This window comes from Rhinatrema bivittatum, chromosome 1 (assembly GCF_901001135.1).
Source record: "Rhinatrema bivittatum chromosome 1, aRhiBiv1.1, whole genome shotgun sequence".
In the NCBI taxonomy this organism is placed as follows: Eukaryota; Metazoa; Chordata; class Amphibia; order Gymnophiona; family Rhinatrematidae; genus Rhinatrema; species Rhinatrema bivittatum.
Window position 1 is genome coordinate 319,403,147 of NC_042615.1, and position 17,026 is coordinate 319,420,172.

At 43.7% G+C, this 17,026-nt stretch overlaps 1 protein-coding gene across 17 annotated transcripts in view; it reads right to left on the bottom strand.

Annotated features, from left to right (window-relative positions):
* The window catches only part of PDLIM5 (PDZ and LIM domain 5), a 423,776-nt gene that overhangs the window by 192,322 nt on the left and 214,428 nt on the right, over positions 1-17,026 (bottom strand). For 14 of the 17 annotated variants that reach the window (XM_029597605.1, XM_029597592.1, XM_029597608.1 and 11 more), the window contains 3 exons: positions 12,975-12,992; positions 11,434-11,606; positions 10,315-10,351 (listed from right to left, as the gene is read on the bottom strand). In XM_029597605.1, coding sequence (XP_029453465.1) covers positions 10,315-10,351; positions 11,434-11,606; positions 12,975-12,992 — 228 coding nt within the window. Of the gene's footprint in view, positions 1-10,314; positions 10,352-11,433; positions 11,607-12,974; positions 12,993-14,916; positions 14,932-17,026 lie in introns of all 17 variants that reach the window. The other 3 variants (XM_029597612.1, XM_029597637.1, XM_029597647.1) reach the window with 2 other exon arrangements.

A 17,026-nucleotide genomic window follows, 5' to 3' on the forward strand; every position in this document is an offset into this window, starting at 1 on the left:
GTCCTCTACCTCCTTGAACAAGAGAAGAGGTGAGACTACCTTACGTTCAACATCTATGCTGTGAGGGCCAATGACAGGAGAGTCAAATAGCAGATACTCCTGTCCTCTTGAGAAATGAGAGACAGAGTGCCCCAGTCATATTGGGAGCTGGGTGCACATTTAAGCAGGTAGGGATAACAACACTTGACATGGCCATACTGGAGGAACGAGGTCTGGCCTTGTCCCTTTGAAACTTCTACAGTGTCCTGGAGATGAGCAGAATTGGAAGTAACGAGTACAACTGACCTCTGCTCCAACTTAGTGTATTTGCATTGGGCACTAATCTTTGCCTGCTTGGTCTAAATGAGCAAAGGTTTGCAACTAGCTTCTAAAGCAAAGATGCCTATCTCAGAGGCAAAAGAGACCACTGGCCTTGCTCATGTCTAGAGACCATTTGTGCAGTTGGAGAACCCTGCTGAGCCTAATTGCCAGTACATTCTGAGCACCCAGTAGATAGGTCACCACCAGAAAAGCCTGGTGTTTGTAGGTGCATGCCTATACCTTCAAGACTTCCTTGTATAATATGTACAAGCCCATGCCTCCTTTCTTGTTCACACAGAACATGGCCATCTGATTGTCTATTTGCACTAAAATAATTTTCTCCAACAGAAGATGAGAGAAGGCTTTTAGAGCATTCAAAATAGCCTTTGAGTCCAACAGATTGATATGCACGGAATTTTCTACACTGACGACATGCCCTAGGTGTGCACCAGCTCACTGCCCAACCCATGTTGGAGTCATCTGAGGTCAATATAACTTGATGCGCTGGTGACCATATCAGAAGACTGAGTCCCCCCCCCCATCAGTGGATGGATTCCTGTAAACTGGAAGGGATTTTTACTTGATAAGACAGCAGCTGGGCACCCTGGTCCCAATAAAGCTTCAAAGACCACTGTAACTTGTGCATGTGACGACAAGCAAGTGAACAACATACACTGCTGCAGCCCAGTATTACCCAGATTGATCTGGATGACACACTGGTCTGGCTCAGAAGTGCCTGCAGCCAAATCTTCAGCATAGTCCCCTCTGGGATGGAAAATAGGCTCTCTCAACACATATCTATCCTTGTCCCTATGAAGAGGATTCTCAGAGGGGATCGGTTCTGATTTGAGGAAGATTACTACAAACCCCAACGATTGGAGGACCTGTACCATGATCTGAAGTGAGTTTAAGGTGTTTCTGGAGAGGAATGCATCAACCAGCCATTCATCCAGACACGGAAAAATGCAGACTCCCTATTTCCTCAGATGCACTGCCATCATACCCTTGAAGCAGCTGATAGACCGCATGTTAAAACTCTGTATTGGTAGTGAGCTCCATTCACAAGGAACTAGAGGAACTTGCATTGATATGGATGTGAGCATACACATCCTTTACATCCAGCAAGCATAACCAATCTTTCACTTTGATAAGGGGAAGTAATACCTAAAGGGTGTTCATCTTGAATGCCTCCCAAACTAGGGACTTGTTCAATCCGTGCATTTGAAACCACCCAACTTCTTTGAAATTGAGGATGACTTGGACTAGAAACCCTCATTCCTCTCCTTTAAGAACATAAGAACATGTCATACTGGGTCAGACCAAGGGTCCATGAAGCCCAGCATCCTGTTTCTAACAGTGGCCAATCCAGGCTATAAGTACCTGACAAGTACCCAAAAACTAAGTCTATCCCATGCTTCTGATGCTAGTAATAGCAGTTGCTATTTTCTAAGTCAACTTGATTTTGGACTTCTCCTCCAAGAACTTATCCAAATCTTTATTAAACCCAGCTATACTAACTGCATTAACACATCCCCTGGCAACAAATTCCAGAGTTTAATTGTGCGTTGAGTGAAAAAGAACTTTCTTTGATTAGTTTTAAATGTGCTACATGCTAACTTCATAAGAATGCCCCCTAGTCCTTCTATTATCCGAAAGAGTAAATAACCGATTCACATTTACCCAATTCTAGGCTTCTCATGATTTTAAATACCTCTATCATATCCCCCTCAGCCATCTCTTCTCCAAGCTGAACAGTCCTAACCTCTTTAGTCTTTCCTCATAGGGGAGCTGTTCCATTCCCTTTATAATTTTGGTAGCCCTTCTCTGTATCTTCTCCATCACAACTATATCTTTTTTAAGATGTGGCGACCAGAACTGTACACAGTATTCAAGGTGCGGTCTCACCATGAAGTGATACAGAGGCATTATGACATTTTCCATTTTATTCACCATTCTCTTCCTAATAATTCCTAACTTTGTTTGCTTTTTTGACTGCCGCAGCACATTGAGCTGACGACTGAGCCAGATACTGGCTCTGTCTTAAGTGACTCCACTTCTAACTATATTTGGGTTAACAGCAGACTGATAGAGATCCTCTGGGCAGATGACTCTGTGGAAGATGGGCAAAGTGTAAAATATAACTGCACTCCACTATTCCTAGGAATAGTGTAGTCCTTCATGATGGACTTCCAATGTTCTGGAAAGGACAGAATTTGGGCCCCCCCCCTACTGGAACTGAAGGGGAGGTTATGTTGACTTGCCTCAAAAACTGGGTACCGGCTTGGGCATCCTTCTTTTACTTTGAAAGTGCCTATGCAAGGACTGATGCTGTTGTAGTTGTTCACAGCATTGCCAACGGAAGGAACAAAAGGACTTCCTTGGAAAGGAGGTCTCCGAGTTTAAGTTGACAGCTATTCTGCAACTGAGGAGAGTGTCTGCAGGATTAAGTTATGGACCTTAATCAGATCCACTATTTCTCCTTCACCTTGACCCCCAAAAGGTCCTCTATTGTACAGGAAATATCTGCTATTGAGACATGCACATCCTCTGAGCCACACCTGCATTGGAGCACCAGTGGCCACAGCCAACATTATGAAGGCTATATTAAATACTTTGTAAAAGGACCTGATTAATTGCCTCCCACATCTTTAGCCTCAAAGACATGTCTGAAAAAATCATCTTATTTAAAAAGATTTATAAACCACATACAGTAAATCCAAAGTCAAGTACAAAGTTACATTCATAAAATTAACAAAAATATACAACATAGTTGAACAATAGGACAACAAACCTAACAACACTTTAGGATTCATAATCTAGACTATTTAGCCAGCCATGAACTAAGACCAAGACAAGAAGCAAATGGTCCTAACTAATCTGGCATATCCACATCTTGTCAGAACAAGAATGTTTTAAACATATTTTTAAATGTCTTAGTGTATGTCATGAGCTGTACATGTTCAGGGAGTGAATTCCATAATAAAGAACCCAAAATTGAAAAATCTCTCTTGGGGTTTCAACAAAATGCATTTCACGGGACAAAAGAACATTTAGTAGGGTGCAGTGGGCCAATCTCAATGCCTTTGATACACAAAGTGGCACAAATCCATGAGGAAGATGTGTTGCCCAGGAACTTATATATTAGCATGGCCACTCTGAACTTAATTCTCCACTGTACTGGAAGCCAGTGAAGGGCATAAAGTACCGTTATATGATATGATCCCACATGCTAAGATAATACAGGATGCAGCATTTTGGGCTATCTGTAACGCTCTTAGCGCACTGTTCAGCAAAACTACAGTAATCATGTCCGGTAATGATTAAAGCATGCTGTGGCTCCGGAATAGAATCCAGCAATGGTTTCAAGTTTTGGACTGAGTCACATAGGTATTGGACCATGTAGAGCTGATGCACCATTATCCAGCTACTCAGCATGAACCCCAGAACATCTTCCTGCCTGCTACATCAAACGTCTTCAGGTCCTTCCCCAGTGGTGTGGACAAATACTCCCTGGAATGTTTTGCCTGCTTGAGAGTGGACTCCACTAATATGGAGTAGTGGGGGAACAGGATAAACCTTATGCTTTAGATTAAACTTAAAGGCAACTTGTGACCATAAGACAGAATTTTGCAACATCCTGAGTTGTAGCTCCCTCAAGAGCTGGTGAATTGGCACAGACGTACTTTCTGCCAGAGGTGCAATGCATTGCAATAGCCCAAAAACATCTGCCCTTTGGTCCTTCACCTTCTTGAAGTTTATGGATAATGCAGCTGCCATCAAAAGAATCTTGGGTAACTGAAGTCTTCCGATGAAAGATCTTTGGCCAAATCTGGTGGATCAGGCAATATCTATGTGAATTTGCTATATACTGACTACTGTGAGTTTACATAGATATTGCATTATCCATCAGGAATGTAGAAGCAAGGAAGATAAAGCATAAAGCAACATCTCTGGGTACAAAGAAGAGAAGAAGGGCAACTCACTAGATCTCATGGATCAAACATCCCTGGCTTCCGTCCTCCCCTTGGGATGAAGAGAGCCTTTGGTGAAACCTGTGATCTGATAGCTTAAGGTGCCAGAGCTCCTCATAAGGAGACATGATCTCCGCCATAAAAGTCAAAACTAGTTCCATCTCTTTGGCCTGCTCATGCAGAATTATGGGAATTTTTCTTTTGATGCAAGAGGCCCTGCTGAGGCTGGTTCAGGTGGGAAGCATCCTCCTCAGAGACCATCACTGGCAGATCATGTGCCTGCTCTACAGAGCTCATTGAGGTCTGCTCAAAACCACCTTCCCCCGCTTAAGAGTCATTCAACACTGACGGGCCCCAAGATGCACTCTGCACAGATGTGGACAGTGCCACCAACCACCTCTCCCTTTTCGGAGCTGAAGATCCCTGAGTCAATGGTTCATTTGTCAATGGGGGGGAAATTTGACATTGCTTATGCATGACACCCATCACCCCTTCCTGGGGCAAGACCTTTTACACTCTGCTTTTCTGCTCTGCTGATAGGGTGCTGGATGAGCACGGCGCCAACAAGGAAGATGTCTACTCAGAGTTATCCAGCAGGGCATCTTGAAGGATCAGTGAGGCCAACATGGCCCTTTCACACCTCTCACCTCTTTGCCAGGCTTCTCTGGATGAGACCTCACTCTCAAGAGTTAGAATGGCTGCAGCAAGCTTCATGCCTGGACAGAGGCCTTGTCCTGCTCAGTTGACCCACTCAGCAGGTACAGAGCTTCTGTCTTGAAACCTCGATAGCAATTGGCTTTGGGGGAGCATCCTGGTGCAGTGTGGGTAGTTAGAGAAATCATGGACCACTCTCAAGCAATAACAGCACACCTCTTGTGTGTCCATAATAGACATCTTCCATCTGTAGCAGCAGACCTTGAATCCACTAAGGAAATTTTATATGCTGGATGCTAAAACAGTATTTCAAATTTAAATTATATATTTTCCTTTTTTCAGGAAGTGCTATCCTGAAGCAGCAGAAAAAACACACAACAGACCAGAGGCCAAGAGACAAAAAGGAATGCAAAGCAAAACACAAATGGTTTTGCTGAGAAATGAGGTCTTTACCCATGCAGCAACTCAGAAGAACAAAGATTGAGGGGCCCACAAGGCAGCAGCTGTGAGGGAACTCCCGTGCATTCTCAGAAAGACCTTTTAATGGGTAGTTCTGAGTTCTGGAGAGCTGGTCAGTGTCGTGGCTGATTTCATCCAGTTTCTTGACAGAGAAACGTGGTTTAGGCACATAAATCTGGTTTTATGTGTGCTAATCATGTCTTTCTGCATACATTTTTTGAGTTGGGGCACTTTTTAATATTCAATGCATATCCATAACTTGCCTACTTCCTAAATACAAACCTCTGAGTGTTTGCAGCCTGGCAGGAGTGAACCTATGCAAATCTGAAGGCTGCCAGAGATGAATAAACAGCAATATAGGTAAGTGTTGGTACGAAAGTCTGTGGCTGGAGAGCAGGACTAACTGGAGTGTCTATGGTTGTTCTTTTTCTTGCGCACAGCTGTACTGAATCTCTATTTGTGCTGAATATCAGATGAATTTCTTTTATGATTTTTATTTGCCAAAATCCAGATGTTATCCACTATTCATCCTTCAGAAGCTAAAATGATTTTGGGTGAATTAAGGCCACTGTTCTTAACTGCATGTATTCAGAAATACTACTAATAATTTTTATGTATTTCCACATGTTATTCAGTATAAGATTTTTAGCCTTTGCATCTGGATTGCAGAGACCTTAGCTGAGACTTCTCTGTACCTGAACTGCACATACTTCTGCAAATATGACAAAAATATCTACTTTATATATAAAGGGGAGAACGTGAAGATAAGAAAACCTGTTTTCTCTCCAAAGACTGTATAAATATTTGTACATACACACCGCCCCCTAAAACTTGTGCTAAAGTTCTCTTGCACTCTTGAGAGAGAGAGAGCCCTGAATAGGTTGACATGTCTCCATCGTCCCTTCTTGCCATCTGAAAGGCGAAGCACGAATGCATCCATTCATTTTGTTTCTGATACATTTACAATGAAATATGCCTATGCTGCGTGACTCAACAAGAAGTGAAGCAGAATTAAATTGAGCAGGGTTCATACTGGGTGCATTTATCCCCCTCCCCCGCACAACTACCTAAGTCCGGCTTTCTGCTCCAGGCGTGTGGCAGCAGAGCTGCAGCTGCAAAACCTAAAACCCCCTTCACACCCAGAACCCGTTACTCCTCCAGTATAAAATATTAACAACTATTCGCTTCTTCGTTTTGGTTTTTTAAGCAAGCTGTTTCTTGATCATTTAGTTTGTGGCCCTGTCTCGCTTTCCTTCCTCTTTCTGACCATTTGCTTTGGTGTCATTCTCTCATAACCCGTTGATAGGAAAATTAATCAAACTTTATCGCCTTCCCCCCAAATAAAGGAAAATTTAATCATCTGGCAGGTTTGTCCCCCCATCTTCTACTGATTAGTGCAGAACACGTCCTTTTTTTTCTTTTTTACCCAGCGGTAGGAAACTGTTAGAAAAGTAAAGATAAAGCTTGTTCTTGGATAACAACCCACATAAAATACAGTTTTCGCAAAGCAACTAAAAAAAAATAAATAAATAAAAGGAAAACAAAAAAAAAAAAGTGGGAGGTAAAAGCTCCAGCAGTTTGTTGCCGACTTTGGTGAAATCACTGCACATTAAGGACACGCGCTGAAACTCCGTGGTGCCAGTCACGTAATTTGGTGTATTTAGGACTAAAAATCTGAATAGGAATCTTTTCCCTGTGAAAGAAAAACGTGAGAGGAAAAGCAGTAAGAAAGAGAGTGAAAAGAAGGTGGGGGATTCAAAGTTTCATTCACAAGGCCACGCGGCTTCGCTTCCATGCGATACGCAGCTCATGCCAACCATCAGTGACCCAGACGGTTCTTCACAAGTAAAGGATGCAAACAAGAGAAAGGACGACATCAAATGGCGTAGAAAGCACATTAAAACCAGGCTCATTCTGCACTATACGCTCCCTTTTGCCCTTCCCCCTCCTACCCACGCAAACACCCCAAGCTCATTTTTTTCATTCACATACAATCTCTGCAGCAGGAAAAGTTACATGCAGGGGGGTTCCTGGTCCCTTGTGTGCTCAATTCCAACATCACACGATGCTGCTCGCTTATTAAAAAAGAAAACAAAACAATCTTGATTTATCTAAATTTGGAACTCTTTCAGATATGGGTCCTCTTATTTTTGTTACTTACATAATTTTGTGCACTTATATATATTATTTTGTCTCCCTCCACGTGAACAGCACTATGGGATAGCAGAAATAGCTATAAGGTTTTGGGTTGAAGTTTGTTTTTTTTAATGTCATTCTTTAATATACAGACAGGGAATACTCATCCAACTGGTGCAATGCTGATGCACTGACCCAGTCTTTGTGTGGCTCTTTTCATTGGGGGAGGGGGAAGGGGGCGACGATTGAGCCAGCAGTGAGAACACAAAATCATGCCGAATGGCAGACCAAAAGCACGAGGGCAATTTTCCTAAGCCATTTAGTCGGGTAAGTACCTACTTACCTGGGAAAAAGGGCAGTGGGAAAATTGCCTATCCTTTGCCCAAGTAAAAGTGTAGGTGGGTCTTTCGCAATGCACTGACTTTTTAAGCTGTGTTAGCAGACGGTGTTTCCAGGGGAGGGAAAACATCACTGCATTTTCAAATCCATGCACGCTATTTACAGGGGAAAAGGATCCGCCAAAACATCAGGCGCCAAAGTCCGCAGGCTACTCCGTCCCTGAGGCAAGTCTTCAAGTGAAAGCATACATGTACCTTCGACTTTGAAAACTGGTGCAAAGAAAACTGGGATGAAAAGTACCTGTGGACTCTGCAGGATTGCGGGATGCTTGAATATCGCCCCCTATAGGGATGTAGCCTTTAACAAATCTTTGTATAGCACAAGCTCTTGCCCATCACAGCCGATCACAGACATTTTTTGTTTTTGCAGGCTGCGATTATTCTTGTGTTTATCCGACAAAACATACTTAAGAGTTGCTGGTGTACATGGGCTTTCTGGACTACCCAAGGTCCCTTCTTCATAGCTGAATGGAAGGAACCTCCGAGATCTTGAAAGCTCACCCACATCACCACCTCTGAACAATTCTTACATTGGTCTAATAGCGAGGTACCACCACCTGCAACCAATCCAGTTCTCTCTGAAACCAGTACGGCTACTAGTACTCTGCACGTCACCTGCCCTTAGGGATCTAGTAAAATGCAAGGGCAAAGCTATGCCATGGCCTCTCTCTTCTCCATTGTTTGTATGTGCGCGCATTAAACACACACAATAAAAAAAAACCACACACAATAAAATTAAAAAAACATTTTTTTCAATCTCAACAGCACACATCAACCAACTAATCTATTCCATTAAAAAAAATGCAAGGGTTTGCATGTTTAAATTATAAACACAACAAACAGAGGAATCTACTACAAAACCACAGATGGGCGAACTAACAGACTGAATCCAGAGATCCGAACTCACCCGGAAGAAATGAGCTTCTTCCATTTCGGCTCTCCAGAGTATTAACACATTTTGGGATCATCAGGGGCATAAAAACAGAAGCACCAATGTCCCCCCCCTCTCCCCAGTTGCTGCAAAAACAGCCTCTGCAATGAGAGGGGGGGCTGGGGGTGGTGTCTAAGAGACTTTCCCGGGCTCCTGTTTTTTTTGTTTTTTTTTTAATGGATCAGGAAAGCTAAAACTTCAGTTAAATTCAGGGATTTCAGCGAAGATGCTGGGTGCCTGACTGCAGCACCTTATTCTTCCTCTCTATTCCCCAAACCGAGTGTGCTTCAGCCACCAGGTGTCTCATTTACTGGAACTCTCTTTTAAACAGACCCCAGCTGTGAGCGAAGGGGAAAGGGAAAGGTTTTGCCTTCATCACTGAATTCTACCACCTCACAGATGTACTACTTTATTAAAAATATAGTGTTTGTAACTTATCCTCTCTGTCACAACAGCAACATTAAAGTTCACAACAAAAAAAAGAAGAAACAGGTAAACTGGCACACTGGAATAATTTTGTGAACTTTGAGGACACTTCTGGGGCGAAAAGTGGAAACCTGACCTTTATCCTCAGCACAGGCCAGAACCAAAACAAATCTAAGGAGATTTTCATTCCAGCTCTGGGTAAGTTCATCAAGTAAGTGCTCCATCCCCCATTAACATAAAAACATGACTTGCCATACTGGGTCAGACCAAGGGTCCATCAAGCCCAGCATCCTGTTTCCAACAGTGGCCAATCCAGGTCACAGGTACCTGGCAGGATCCCATGGGGTCAGATAGAGTCCAAGCTGCTTATCCCAAGAATAAGCAGTAGATTTCTGCAACTCCACCTCAATGATGTTTTATGGATTTTTCCCTCCAAGAATTTGTCTAAACCTTTCTTAAATGCAGCTACACTAATAACTTTCACCACATCCTATGGCAACAAATTCCAGAGCTTAATTATGCGTTGAGTAAAAAAAATATTTTTTCTTTTTAAGTTTTAAATGTATTACCTAGTAACTTTCTTGTGTGTCCCCTGGCCTTTGTACTTTTCAAAAGAGTAAACAACTGATTCTACTCATTATTTTACAGACCTCTATCATACCTCCCCTCAGCTGTCTCTTCTCCCAGCTGAAGAGTCCTAACCTCTTTAGCCTTTCCTCATAGGGGAAATTATTCCATCCCCATCCAGAATTATAGTGGGTCGAGTCTTAACAACTGAACACACCTCAGGCAAATCTAAACATGCAAACACTCCAGATAAAAATAAAACTCTGCAAATTTAGACCAGGCTTAAGCAGTTACAGAAAATCAGTTGCAGCCAAACCCCAATTGCAATTCAGAATGACGACAATAAAACATTATAAAAATATGCCAGAAATACACCGACTTGTTAAACTAATTCACACCAGGAAAGAAAACATGCAAACATGTCAGTTGCTGACTTCTTGAGTTGAGAGGAAGAAATTTTAAATCCACTTACTTTGGCTTTTTCAGTTCTTCCTGCTCCGGTTCTGCCACTGTAATAAAAATAAAATGACAGTTGGGAAGTGCTCCAAAACAACTGCACAGCCATCTCCGCAAGATGGTACCACAGAGAAAGGGACCACCAGATTCTTGAAAATGAAGGCATCAAGCAAGTCCACCAGGCTCACTCAAACACAAGGGTCTCTTTACTAACTAGCGACAGGAGTTGACCATCATTATTTACTGCCAGGCACCGGCCATAGGGCCTATTCCACTAATAATGCCCAATAAAGTGAGTCGCAGTTTAGTAAATTGGCCTCAGATTCCAATGCGGTGCACTTTCTGAGAATCGGGAGGTCAAGAATTCAGCACCATTTAGCCTGTTAAGTTCTGAGTTAGCCAGCTGAATATTCGGCCGCTCTCGGCAGCTGTCATCTGTCTGTCTGTTAATGTAGAGAAGGGGCAGGATGGGGCATTCCGGGGTGGAGCTACTTTTCCAGTCAATATTCAGCCTTACCTGGCTTAGTTAGCTGGATAAGTCAAAGACAGCTATTTGGCTATCTTGGGGAGTACATTTTCAGTTTTTATTTTACTCATCAATTTATCTGCCTTTACTGTAACAAACAAAAACAGGAGAAAATCAGTGGGGGAAAAAAGACATTTTATTCCACTAGTTTTTCAAATTTTTGTTCGTTATAATAGTTGCTGATAAATTCTAGGGAAAAATAAAATAAAAATTGAAAACAAAGGTCCCTAACTATAAGGCAGCTATGCATATTCAGCAGCATAGTCATGCCGCGGAATATCTCAGCCAAGTTAGCTGGATAAGTTTATCCGGCTAACTTGTTTGGCCAGATAAGCAGCTGAATATTGGCCTTAATGAGTAGGCTACTCAATCACACACAAGCAAACCTTCCATACAAAAGGAACTGGGAAAGAAAAACTATGCTAACATAACCCAGTTCAATCTTGTTGTAGCCTATTGTGATACTCTACAAATATAGCAACAACACTAGATAAAGCACAAATAATACAGCTCAGTAGTGACAGAAAACAGACAACACGTCACTGCGCCTACAATCCTGTACACAGACCTTCAGTCTGGTTCAAAGTTCTGGTCATAATAAATACTCACTGCGCTCGGTACCCGTGATCTGGGCCAGGATGCGGAAAGAGCGAGACTGGGAGGTTCCCGTCCTGGGGTGCCAGTCTTCGGTATTATCGATCAGCCGCTTCTTACTGGCATCGCTCAAAGTGGGTGTATGATAGAACTCCGTATAGGTATCCACAATGTGCTTTCGTGGTGGTCTGTCAGAAGAAAAACGCTCATATCAGAAGCCACCAAATAAACTGTGAAGGCACCTGAAATGGATGAGACTAGTCTAAACTGCACAGAAACAGTAAAATACAAAGAGATTACCCTCGACGATTTAAACCTACAAGCTGGGAGAATAGAACGCACATGTTGTACCATTACCAGTACTGTCCTGGAGGTACATCTAGTTGGCCTGGGTTGCAGGATCTTCAGAATAAACATGCATGAGATATATTCAGGTTTGCAAATCTATCTCAGACGAGATAAATTTGCCTCAAGGACTGGGCTGGGAAACACTGCTGGAAGGGAATATTTACAGCCGGCATAGCTTTCATATACATGAGAAACATCTGCAAAGAAGGACCCAACTGGTCCACCTGGCCAGTCCAGTTATTCCCATCTCAGCTGTCAGCCTGCCCAACTGCAGGGCATCATCCCGTATCCAAACTGGGTTTGTCATCCCTCCTCTTTGTTCTGCTATCATTCTGGGTAGATGAACGTAAATCACCATCCATGTCAGACTACTCATTTTTCCTACATTTTTCAGTAAATACAATATAACAAGACACCACCCCCTCCCAATAACAAACATCTCCATCTTCCATTTAATTGTGCTATATATTTAAAAAACTAAATTTAAGAAACAAGGAAAAAGGTTCCCCCCTTTGAAGACCATCTTTATTTATGATGCGATTCAGGTCTAAATCCACTTCTTTTCCTTGACTGGAGATCTGTATGTTACTCATATGGACCAAGAAATCTTTGGTTCTTCCCAGGGCAATCCAGAATAGTTCCGCTTTTCCCTGCGCTCTCTGTACTTAGGTGGCTACTACTGTATCCCTGATATAAAGAGCCATTCTCCTCGCACACTTGTCTCTTTTCTGTCTCTTCTGAAGAGATTTTACTCTAGGATGGTCACAACCCAATCCTGACTTCCATTACATCGGGATTTGGCAATTACAACCACATCCAAGTCATTCCATGTCTGTGATTTTGATAAGAGACTTGATGCACCCGACTCTCCGCAAAGCTGCCCTTTCCCTCCAACTCCTTTTGTTCTCTTCCTACTCCTTCCAGTAACTATTTTATCAGCTGACACTTCTCTAGGTTTGATTCCTGTCTCCTACATGTTACTGTTTGGCTGATTTCCTGCTTTTATCCCTTTAGTGTTTCAGCTCTGGGTTTGCATGTGGGGAAGAGAAGTTTGTGCTTCCCCCGTGCTAAATGTTGGTCGAAATAAGATTTGGATGGCTAAGGGCTGCACCACCTTTGCTGGATATGTGTAAGCTAATGCACCTATAATCGATCCCCAGGCACCAATACGTCCAACACCATAATCCCAGAAAGGTGTGAATTATTACCGTTTGGGTGGGATTTTCCTTTACATTTACAAGAATCACAGAAGATTAAAGCAGCAGAAGACAAGTTTCCCAGGGTAAACAGGAGCAAAGAAAAAAACAGAAAAAAAGGAAAGAGACAAATTAATACAGAGAGGCAAAGAAAAGGCTATTTTCACACAAAGGAGACACATGCAGATATGGTGGATTTGAAAGTAATGCAGTACAGTAATTGGCAAAACAAATCCCCAGTGGGGTACTGCTCCTGGTCTGACAATACACCAAAGGCTTGTGTACTCTCTGGCCACTAAGCATCCACGGTACTTTGTGTAGAAGGAGGAATATTAATGCTCTTGCCCTGGCCAAAGTTTAACTCTCCTTCAATTGCTTCTGTATAGCCGGTAAGAGAACTGTACCCGATGTAAAGGGATGATAATGTATGTGAAAAGAAGACAGGGATAATAAAATGGAAGTGGCAACCTTGGTTCAACTTGAGTAGGTCATACCAGTACCTTCTGATTTCCAGGCCTTGCTGCTGTGTCCCGAGCAGGCCGGGAATGCTGAAGAGGCAGCATTCACAGTCTCAGCCACAGCTAGATGCCAGACTCAGGGTCCCATATTAGCCGAATGCAGGAGAGAACCACATTTGGTGGTCCCTGGCCAAGGTCTGATGCTGTGATGGTTGGCCTGAGATGGGAAGAGGGTATTTAAAAAATGGAGGGGAGGGGGGTGGATGTGTGAGAAACCCCAAGGAGCTGCAAACAAAGGTTCATGATGTTGTAGCCCAATAGAGGCAGAGTCCAGTTGAGCTACAAATTCACAAAAGCAGCAAGAAACTGGTGGTCACACAGAATATTCCAAAGAGTGGTATAACTGGATAGCTCGCACATGTGGCCAGTCATAGCAGCATCTACCAGGGCTCAAGAAGTGCTGAGCCTCACAGCTTCAATTATTCCTGACAAAACCCCCCAGTGCAGTGTATCACAGTGGCACTAAAAATGGCAAATATGAAAGGCTCGGAGAGTGTGCTCTTCAATTGAAGATTCAAGTTCGTAGTACTAAAATGCCCTGTGCACAGAGACCAGACAATATTGAAACCAAACTACATTGTGGCACTTTTTCCAAAGTTTTTAGGATTTGAGTGTGAAATTTGCTTGGAATTATTTTACACTCAAGTATTCGGGACACAATTATTTGTCCAATTGTGAACTTGGAGCAATGTTTATTTGTTGTGGCTTCTCTGTATTTCTGAACAAATGTGCACAGCATGGGCCAAAATGTTTCTCATAAGACAGAGACTCTGTGTGACGCTCTCGCTCTTTCAGAAAAGGATCGAGGGTAGTGGAGATGGAGGCATGTTTAGTGGCATGACTAGAAAACCCAAGTTGGTACGCCAACCTACCAACCATCCCACCCCAACACACATGGGAACCCCTGAGTCAGGCCCGGGCCTCGTCCAGCTTTCTGAGGCCCCCAAGCTAATTGGCTTTGACTCTTGATACTTAAAGGATCATTCCAAGCTGTGAGTCCTCTAGATGCTGCTGCTTCCCGTAGTGACCAGAAGAGTTGCTAGCTCCCTCCCCTAACTGTAGAATGAAAGTGATGGTAAGCAGAGAGCAGGGAGGAATGGGGCAAGTCCTGAAGGTGGCAGCAGCAGCTGCAGCTCACAGGTATATTCACCCACAGGGAGGAACTGTGCACAGTGTGTGTTTGCCATCTTGGTCTCTACAATCTAGGCGCCGAATGGCAACGAATCCCACTACACTTAAGGCTCTGTTTTAACCCCCTCAGAGCTGTGCATGAATCACATTCTGTAGGTTCTTTAGTCCCAGCCCTCATCCCTCAACGGCATCTTACTAAGCCTGATGAAGTGAGTTTGAGCAGAAGTGAAAGAGAGAAGCCAGAAATGTAAAAATTTAGCATGAGAAAATGATAACAGGACAAATGGAATTAGTAAAGTACTTACTCCTCATCAGGGCCACTGTGAAAGAGGAGGATGGGACAAAGCAAGACAATGAAGATTCCAGGATGATGGATGACAGGTGAGAAACAGCGGAATAAGATAAAAGCAACAAAGTAAAATGAAGTTCAGGGGAAATGAGCAGAGAGGTATGAAACGTGCAAAAGCATAACATGCTGAGGAACATGCACGCTCCCACATCATCGTGCTGCAGAAAGAACGCAGTGGCTACATCAACATGAACAGATGGGTTCACTTTAATGAGTTAGTCAAAGCTTGCAAAATCTGGATTCTCTCTCATTCAGCTTTAAACAGTGTTATTTTCTTACTCTGCACCACCTGTAATTCTATTTGCGCCCTACAAATACATTTCTTTCCATTCTCCGGAAATCTTTAGCTTTGCATACATGCTCCTCTTAGCCACTAGAGGGTATCCGACACCCACAGGAAGAAATTCGGCCTTCAGTGCATTCCAGCCTAACACCTTCAAAGTTCAAGAGCTGATCCACAAGGACTGCTGCTGGCTTTTGATGTCTTAGTAGTAAAGAGTGCAATATGTAAAGGCAGCTGTAACCTCATAAGTCACTTGTCACTGCAGCCTTCCAATCGTTCGGCTCTGACAACCGAAACGAATGCCACACCAGCTTGAGCAAAGGCAGTACACAATCGTTCTTTTAATGCATGATCATATTCCACTATGAGCATTCTCATCCAGCACAGGAGGCGCAAGGCAGAAGCGATACTTTCTGGCTCAGCTTCCCTCAGGGGCACAGTATGGGAAATCACGGGCATGGGGCAAGGCTGCAAGGTCAGACTGAAGAGTGTGTTGTGTGAGTGTGTGTGAGTGTGTGTGTGTGTGTGGGGGGGGGGGGGATGGAAACAGGATGCTGTTTGATGCTCTGTTTATTTCTTGAGATTCTGGATGAGGATAGAGCGGAGGGGGCCATGAAAGTTGCAAGAGCAATAAAAGCGGGCCAGTGACAGAGACTTCCCTTCTGTGCTGCCTTTCCGATTACACCCACACGGAAAACGTGACCGTAACTGTACTAAAAGCGGTGACTTGGCTGTCCAGCCCCCATCGCTAGTCTCCGGTCCATGGGGCCTTGGGAGGTTTTGGAAGGAAGAAAGGTAGACGGTGGCTGCTGCTGGAACAATGCCTGCTAGGAGGGCAGCGCCATCGATGGGCTCCGTCCGGAGAAAAGGTTTTCCTTCCAGCATTCTCCCAGAAAGGAGATCCGGCTTACCTTAGGCAATCATTTTGGGAAAGAGGTGTGGGGGAACGAATGAAATAAATCATTTATAACCAATGTCTCTGGCTCCCAGTACCATTCTGACATCACACATTTCAATGACAATCACATCCAAAAAAAAAAATTATATATATATATATATAGACAGAAGGCTCCTGTCAACCCAGATGAGAGCTCTACAAGATGCTGCCTGACAGTAGGAGAATGTTTGAACTACAGGGCCCTGTGCACTTACGACTGCAGAGAAGTGCCAGCGGGTAAGCGCTGCTCCCTGACCCAGGACATTTTGCAGGCCAGGAAGGAAAGAAAAAGGACAACTGCCGCTGAGCCTCATCTCCTTCCTATCAGATTTTTTTTTTTCATGGTAGACTGGTTGGGGAAACCCTGTCCTATGGTGGGAACTTCCACTGTAATCAAGAAGCAATGAGTGATGGATGATGAGCAGCCGCCATGCAGACTACAAAGTGCATGTCTACTGTGCGCCCACACACTGCCGACCTACCACCTAGGATTCTCGTCTCACTCAGGCCCACTGGCACAGGCTGATCAAGGGCTAGAGATTTGCCCCGCAGCATGCATGGGAAACGCAAATCCTGCTTTTCTTAGGAAAATCAGAAGGACAATTTCATGCATGCCATGGGACAAAATCAGGACTGGGTGAGACTCGCCGGGTTCAATGGAGTGAAGTCGCAACCTTCCTGCTGTCACTGCCACTGAACTGACTGCCAGGAAGGCAGGTTGGCCTTTTAAATGTGGTAATGGCTGGCATGGCTTTTACCAAAGGGATAGCCTGTATTCTGGGGAGGTATCAGTAGCAGCCTTATGCCTGACATACATTACCTTCAGAGAAACTGAAGCTGCAGAGC